At 42.8% G+C, this 8,437-nt stretch overlaps 1 protein-coding gene across 1 annotated transcript in view; it reads left to right on the top strand.

Moving 5' to 3' along the window:
* The window catches only part of CRTAM (cytotoxic and regulatory T cell molecule), a 17,120-nt gene extending 11,325 nt beyond the window's left edge, over window positions 1-5,795 (top strand). Inside the window, exons 5-10 of the mRNA XM_031063524.1 lie at window positions 380-550; window positions 1,049-1,141; window positions 1,454-1,688; window positions 2,678-2,826; window positions 4,996-5,079; window positions 5,537-5,795. Of these exons, the coding sequence (XP_030919384.1) occupies window positions 380-550; window positions 1,049-1,141; window positions 1,454-1,688; window positions 2,678-2,826; window positions 4,996-5,079; window positions 5,537-5,709 (905 nt within the window). The 3' untranslated portion in view covers window positions 5,710-5,795. The remainder of the gene's footprint in view (window positions 1-379; window positions 551-1,048; window positions 1,142-1,453; window positions 1,689-2,677; window positions 2,827-4,995; window positions 5,080-5,536) is intronic.
* Window positions 5,796-8,437: the final 2,642 nt, after the last annotated feature.

Raw genomic sequence — 8,437 nt, 5'->3', positions numbered from 1 at the left:
ATTTTATTTTATTTTATTTTATTTTATTTTATTTTATTTTATTTTATTTTATTTTATTTTATTTTATTTTATTTTATTTTATTTTATTTTATTCTATTTCATTCTATTTTATTTCATTCCATTTTATTTCATTCTATTTTATTTCATTCCATTTTATTTCATTCTATTTTATTTCATTCCATTTTATTTCATTCTATTTTATTTCATTCCATTTTATTTCATTCTATTTTATTTTATTTTATTCTATTTCATTCTATTTTATTTCATTCCATTTTATTTCATTCTATTTTATTTCATTCCATTTTATTTCATTCTATTTTATTTCATTCTATTTTATTTCATTCCATTTTATTCTTTTTCTCTCCCAATGGATTTGCAGGTGACACCAGGCACCAGCTGGGAGCTGATGGGAAGAAATGGAGCACCAGGAGCACCCTGAGGATCCTCAGCTACAGCCCCAAAGTGACAGCCAGCTGCATCATCCAGCACCCTGCGCTCGGGGCACGGAGCCTGGCGGCATCTTTGCCCTTCCAGGACCTCCCCAGCTCAGGTACTGCAGCTCTGCTCTGCAATTTCACTGCCCCGAGCTGGTGAAAATGATACAGATACACACAGAAGTGTGGGGTCTGCTTTAAAATGAGGAATCTGAGGCCAAAAATGGGTTTGGGGCTGTTCATGGGTGGCAGAGCTGAGCAGCAGCTCCTGCCCAAGCTCCCCACAGCCAAGCGTTTCATGTGATTCCTCATTTCAGAGCAGCGAGGGCAGGAAAGGGCAGGAAATGTATTCTGAGAGGTGGGACTGGAAGTGAGACCCTTGATCTGACAGAAAACCCCAAAAACAATGCAGGGCATGGAGCAGGGCAGAAAACCCAATAAAAAATCCAGAGTATGGAGCAGGGCAGAAAATCCAAAAAACAATCCAGGACATGGAGCAGGGCAGAAAACCCAAACAATCCAGAGCATGGAGAAGGGCAGGGTGGTTTATCAAGGATCTGCTCGGTGGCAAAGCCTCTTCTGATTTTTGTCATTTTTTGGGGGGGTTTCTTCAGGCTGCAAACAAGCAACCAGACCTTCAGAGGATGCAGAAGTTCCCAGCCCTTCAGAGAATCCAGCAGTTTCCAGTTCTCCAGAGAATCCAGCAGGTACCAGCCCCTCTGCATCCCCAGAGAATCCAGAAGTTTCCAGCCCCTCTGCATCCCCAGGGAATCCAGAATTTTCCAACCCTTCTGCATCCCCAGGGAATCCAGAAGTTTCAAGCCCTACTGCATCCCCAGAGAAAACAGAAATTTCCAGCCCCTCTGCATCCTCAAAGAATCCAGAAGTTTCCAAGTCCTCTGCATCCCCAGAGAATCCAGAATTTTCCAACCCTTCTGCATCCCCAGAGAAAACAGAAATTTCCAGCCCCTCTGCATCCTCAAAGAATCCAGAAGTTTCCAAGTCCTCTGCATCCCCAGGGAATCCAGAATTTTCCAACCCTTCTGCATCCCCAGAGAAAACAGAAATTTCCAGCCCCTCTGCATCCTCAAAGAATCCAGAAGTTTCCAGCCCCTCTGCATCCCCAGAGAATCCAGAAGTTTCCAGCCCCTCTGCATCCCCAGAGAATCCAGAAGTTTCCAGCCCCTCTGCATCCCCAGGGAATCCAGCTGTTCCCAGCTCAGCACCAGCCCGGCCAAACCTCACAGACGCCACATTGCACGGTGAGTTTGGTCTCAGCCACCTGAGTTTATCAAACCTGAAATCACAATTCCAGGCATGCTGCCGGGCACAGCGTTCCATGCCACATCCCAGAGGAGTGTGGGACACAGAGCACAGCATTTCCTGCTTGTTCCCTCCTTTTCCCTGCCAAAATCCCTCTCCTTGGAGGAGAAAGGGCAGGAGCAGGGTGGGAGCCAGGCTGGGATGCTCTGATGGGCTGCACTAGATGGCACTGTGCAACAACTGTTCACAGAATTCACAAAATCACAGAATTACAGAATCACAGAATGACCAGGTTGGAAAAGACCCTAAAGATCATTAAATCCAGCCCAGGCCAAACCCCTCAACCAAACCAGTGCCACATCCAGGCTTTGTTAAACACACGCAGGGATGGGGACTCCACCACCTCCCCGGGCAGAACATTCCAGAACTTTATCACCCTTTCTGTGAAAAACTTTATCACCCTTTCTCTAAAAAAAACTTTAGCAAACTTTTTCCTAATATCCAACCCGTATTTCCCTCGGTGCAGCTCGAGGCTGTGTGCTCTGGTTCTGTCAGTGCTGCCTGGAGAAAGAGAGAAATTCAAGCAGTGGCAAAAGGGGATGATTTTAGAAAATCTCAGAGAATGGAATGGGTTAGCAGGGAGGAAATTCTGGGAAGCACAGGTGGAAAAATCAATTTGTTCTAGCAACCAGTGTAACTGATGAAAACGATCACTGGAAGATTTCGGAAAGGAAAAAGTAGACATAACTAAAGGAAAGGAAAAGGAAATATATAGAAAAGGAAATCTATAAGTATTTCCTTTTATTTATAAATAAATAATAGATATAAAAGGAAAAAAATATACGTAACTGCAAAAAGGTCTCTGCTCCAATCAGATTTCCCCTGCAGGAAAGAAACTTGATTTTTCAGGAATGCATCACTGGGGTGAAATCATTCCTGTTTGAATTCCCAGCACATTTAACAGCACAAACCTGTGTTACAGAGCAAAATCCCAAACCCAAAGGACTCCTGAGGAAGGAGAAGAATCTCCTGCTGCCCTTCCTGGTGGCTGCTCTGATCCTGGTGCTGCTCATCATTGTGCTGCTGTTCATGGTGAAGCTGAAGAAAGCTCACGGGCTGTGGAAGAGAGGTGAGGAACGGGAACTGGGGGCTCAAGGCCATCCCTGAGGTGCCCAGGCTGAGAAATCCCCAATCTGGGACTCTTTCGGGATTTTTGGGAGGTGATGGTGATCTCTGTCAAGCAGAGAAATCCCCAAAAATGTGACTCTCAGAATTTTTATGTGATGATGGCGATCTCAGGCTGATGAGATTCCCAGTTTGTAACTCTTCTCTCACGATTTTTGGGAAGTGATGGGGTATGAGATGATGGTGATCTCTCTCAGACTGATAAAATCCCCAAATTATGACTCTTCTCTCTGGATTTTTATGAGATGATGGTGATCTCTCTCAGGCTGAGAAATCCTGATTTTCTAACTCTTCTCTCAGGATTTTTATGAGATGATGGTGATCTCTCTCAGGCTGATGAGATCCCCAGTTTGTAACTCTTAGGATTTTTCTGAGATGATGCTGTATGAGGTGATGGTGATCTCTCTCAGGCTGAGAAAATCCCCATTTTTTAACTCTTCTCTCAGGATTTTTGGGAGGTGACGATGATCTCTGTCAGGCTGATAAATGCCCATTTTGTGACTCTTCTCTCAGGATTTTTGGGAGATGATGGTGATCTCTGTCAGGCTGAGAAATCCCCAGTTTGTGACTCTTTCAGGACCTTTATGAGATGATGGTGATCTCTGTCAGGCTGATGAGATCCACAATTTGTGACTCAGGATTTTTATGAGATGGTGCTGTATGAGATGATGGTGATCTCTGTCAAGTTGATAAAATCTCCATTTTTTAAGTCTTCTCTCAGGATTTTTGTGAGATGATGGTGATCTCCACCAAGCTGATAAAATCCCCATCTTGTGACTCCTCTCTAACAATTTTTGGGAGATGATGGTGATCTCTGTCAGGCTGATAAAATCCCCATTTTCTAACTGTTCACTCAGGATTTTTATGAGATGATGCTGTATGAGGTGATGGTGATCTCTGTCAGGCTGAGAAAATCCCCATTTTGTGACTCTTCTCTCAGGATTTTTATGAGATGATGCTGTATGAGGTGATGGTGATCTCTGTCAGGCTGAGAAAATCCCCATTTTGTGACTCTTCTCTCAGGATTTTTCTGAGATGATGGTGTATGAGATGATGGTGATCTCTCTCAGGCTGAGAAATCCTGATTTTCTAACTCTTCTCTCAGGATTTTTATGAGATGATGGTGATCTCTGTCAGGCTGATAAAATCCCCATTTTCTAACTCTTCTCTCAGGATATTTATGAGATGATGGTGATCACTCTCAGGCTGATGAGATCCACAATTTGTAACTCAGGATTTTTCTGAGATGATGGTGTTCATATGAGATGATGGTGATCTCTGTCAGGCTCAGAAATCCTGATTTTCTAACTCTTCTCTCAGGATTTTGGGGAGATGATGGTAATCTCCGTCAAGCTGATAAAATCCCCATCTTGTGACTCCTCTCTAACAATTTTTGGGAGATGATGGTGATCTCTGTCAGGCTGAGAAATCCTGATTTTCTAACTGTTCTCTCTGGATTTTTATGAGATGATGCTGTATGAGATGATGGTGATCTCTGTCAAGTTGATAAATCCCCAGTTTGTGACTCTTCTCTCAGGATATTTATGAGATGATGGTGATCTCTCTCAGGCTGATGAAATCCCCAGTTTGTAACACTTAGGATTTTTCTGAGACGATGGTGTATGAGATGATGGTGATCTCTCTCAGGCTGAGAAATCCTGATTTTCTAACTCTTCTCTCAGGATTTTTGTGAGATAATGGTGATCTCTGTCAGGCTGAGAAATCTCCAATTTCTAACTCTTCTCTCTGGGTTTTTATGAGATGATGGTGATCTCTGTCAAGCTGATAAATCCCCATTTTGTGACTCTTCTCTCAGGATTTTTGGGAGATGATGGTGTATGAGATGATGATCTCTGTCAAGCTGATAAAATCCCCATTTTTTAACTCTTCTCTCAGGATTTTTCTGCTCAAGGCAGAGGGTGGGAAGGAATAATGGGGGGAAAAAAATCTCACCCTCGCCATTCATTTTTGTGGGGTTTTTCTTATCTTCTTTATTTCATGAATTAATTTTAAATTCATTTGTAATTTTAATTATTTCATTTTACTGATTTTATTTCATTAAATGGAAATAATTTAATTATTGAAATTCATTTTTGTGGGTTTTTTCCTGCAGAAAATGATGTTTCAGAGCAGACACTGGAGAGTTATAAATCCAGATCTAACGAAGACAGTCCAGGCCATGAGAAGAACGGACAAGGTAAAAATCTTTAATTAACATATTCTTGTAAATATCTTCTTGTTTTCAATAACAACTAATTCTTGGTTTAAGTTTATTTAATTATAATAATAAATAATTATGACAATTTTATAAATGTTATAATAATTATAATATTCAATTAATATTATAATGCTTAATTATAATAAATAATTCTTGTTTATTTTATTATAATAAACATTTCTTGGTTTATTTAATTGCTGCTGATTGTGGCCAGAGCAGGTGGGAACCATAAATACTAAATAATACTAAATACTAAATAATAATAATAATAATAATAATAATGATGATGATGATGATGATTATGATGATGTTATAATTTCTTGATACTAAATATAAATAATAAATAATGAATAATAAATGATTAATAATTAACAAATAAATAATAAATAATAAATAATAAATAATAAATAATAAATAAATGACTGTTGTGTTTTAGCTGGAAATCCCAAACCCAACATGCAATATGTAACGGAAGGACACATGAAAACCCCAGAGAAGAATCTGGAAACCCCCGAGAAAAATGCAGAAAGCCCAGAGAAGAACCCAGGTGACAAAAGCACGGCAATAAACGAGGAGATCTTCACGTGTGGAAGGGAGACAGATGTGTAACCGTGCAGGAAACTGCAATTTCCTGACATTTTTATTGAAGTTTTCAGGGATCTTGGTTTGAAGGAGCAGGAGGGACGGGGAGCTCCATCCCAAAGCCACCTGGGGGTGCTTTGGTCCTGCAAACCTGGCCTGGGTCACCTGGGACCTCCAGAGCATTTCACAAACCTCTGCCACCAACAGCTCATCACCCTCAGCGCCCTGGCAGGACATCCAGACCCAAATTAAGATCTTTATGATTGATTTTGTCACCTCCTCTGTGACCAAACCCACTGTGACTTTTCTTCTCTCCCTGGGACCCCAAACCTGTCACCCAGCAGGGCAGGGAGGTGGGGCTGGAGCTCCTGGAGACCTGGCCTGGGTCACCTGGGACCTTCAAAACATGTCAGGAACCTCTGCCACCAACAGCTCATCACCTCAGGAAACCTGGCCAGAGTCACCTGGGACCTTCAAAACATGTCAGGAACTTCTGCCATGAGCAGCTCAATGCCTCAGGTGCCCCTGAAACCTGGCCTGAGTCACCGGAATGCCTGCCACCAGCAGCTCATCACTTCAGGTGCTTCTGGGACTCCAAACCTGGGTCACCTGGAAACTTCAGAGCACGTCAGGAACTTCTGCCATGAACAGCTCAGGTGTCCCTGGAAACCTGGCCTGGGTCACCTGGGACCTTCAAAACATGTCAGGAACTTCTGCCATGAGCAGCTCAATGCCTCAGGTGCCCCTGAAACCTGGCCTGAGTCACCTGGAACCTCCAGAGCATTTCACAAACCTCTGCCACCAACAGCTCAGCACCTCAGGTGTCCCTGAAGACCTGGCCTGGGTCTCCTGGAACCTTCTGAGCATTTCAGGAAGCTCTGTCACCAACAGCTCATCACCTCAGGAAACCTGGCCAGAGTCACCTGGGATCTTCAAAACATTGTCAGGAACCTCTGCCACCAACAGCTCAGCACCTCAGATGTCCCTGGAAACCTGGCCAGAGCCACCTGGAACCTTCAGAACATTTCACAAACCTCTGCCATGAACAGCTCAGCACCTCAGGTGTCCCTGGAAACCTGGCCAGAGTCACTTGGGACCTTCAAAACACGTCAGGAAGCTCTGTCACCAACAGCTCATCACCTCAGGAAACCTGGCCAGAGTCACCTGGGACCTTCAGAGCATTTCAGGAACCTCTGCCATGAACACCTCGGCACCTCAGGAGCTCCTGGAAACCCAGCCTGGGTCACCTGGAACCTTCAGAGCAATTCAGTAACCTCTGCCATGAACAGCTCAGCGCCTCAGGTGTCCCTGCAAACCTGGCCTGGGTCACCTGGGACCTTCAGAGCATTTCAGGAACCTCTGCATGAACACCTCGGCACCTCAGGAGCTCCTGGAAACCCGGCCAGAGTCACCTGGAACCTTCTGAGCACGTCAGGAACCTCTGCCACCAACAGCTCAGCAGCTCAGTGCTCTGACAGGACATCCAGACCCAAATGAAGATATTTATTTTTGTCACCTCCCCTGTGACCACAGGCGCTACAAACCCACTGTGACTTTTCTTCTCTCCCTGGGACCCCAAAGCTGGGCTTGCAGCTGGGTTTAACCAAGCCAGGCAGCGGCCTGATGGCTAAAGGGTTAAAAATAAATAAAACCAGAAATCCAACCCAAATTATTCAATGATTTGATGGTGCTGTGAAGGGGATGTTCCCCATGGGGCTGCCCAAATGCTGGAATGAGGGCAGCAGGAGAGCTGGGAATTCTGCAGGGCTTGACAGGAGCCCTTCCTGCTCCAGGAGGGTAAAAGCCAATCCCTAAAATAAAGAAAATATGAATTACAACCATTTTTTGTCGTTTGCAGAATTACAGAATAGTGATTTACATTGAAATGTGTATTACAACAATTTTTACCATTTGCAGAATCACGGAATAGTGATTTATTTATTTATTTAAATGTGAATTACAGCGATTTTTGCCATTTGCACAATCACAGAATAGTGATTTACATTGAAATGTGAATTACGCTGATTTTTTCATTTGCAGAATCACAGAATAGTGATTTACATTTAAATGTGAATTACAATGATTTTTGCCATTTGCAGAATCACAGAACAGTGATTTATTTATTTAAATGCGAGTTACAGCGATTTTTGCCATTTGCACAATCACAGAATAGCGATTTGCATTGAAATGTGTATTACAACAATTTTTGCCATTTGCAGAATCACGGAATAGTGATTTATTTATCTATTTAAATGTGAATTACAATGATTTTTGTCATTTACAGAATCAAACAATAGTTGGGGTGGGAAGGGAGCTCTGGAGGGTCCCCAGCCCACCCCCCTGGCCATGTTTCAATGGAAATAATTCCATGTTTCAATGGAAATAATTCCATTTTCCAATGAAAATAATTCCATTTTCCAATGGAAACAATTCCATTTTTCAGTGGAAATAATTCCATTTTCCAATGGAAACAATTCCGTTTTCCAATGGAGAAAAATCCGTTTTCCAATGGAAACAATTCCATGTTTCAATGGAGACAATCCCATTTTTCAGCGGAAATAATTCCATTTTTCAGTGGAAATAATAATTCCACGTTTCAATGGAAATCATTCAAATTTTCAATGGAAATAATTCCATGTTTCAGCGGAAATAATTCCGTTTTCCAATGGAAATAATTCCGTTTTCCAATGGAAATAATAATTCCACGTTTCAGCGGAACGCGGCTGCTCCCGGGCGCTACCACAGCGTCCGCGGG

This window comes from Geospiza fortis, unplaced genomic scaffold (genome assembly GCF_000277835.1).
Source record: "Geospiza fortis unplaced genomic scaffold, GeoFor_1.0 scaffold262, whole genome shotgun sequence".
NCBI lineage: Eukaryota > Metazoa > Chordata > Aves > Passeriformes > Thraupidae > Geospiza > Geospiza fortis.
The sequence above is the reverse complement of the archived record's forward strand: the minus strand, read 5'-3'. Positions and strand labels throughout refer to the sequence as shown.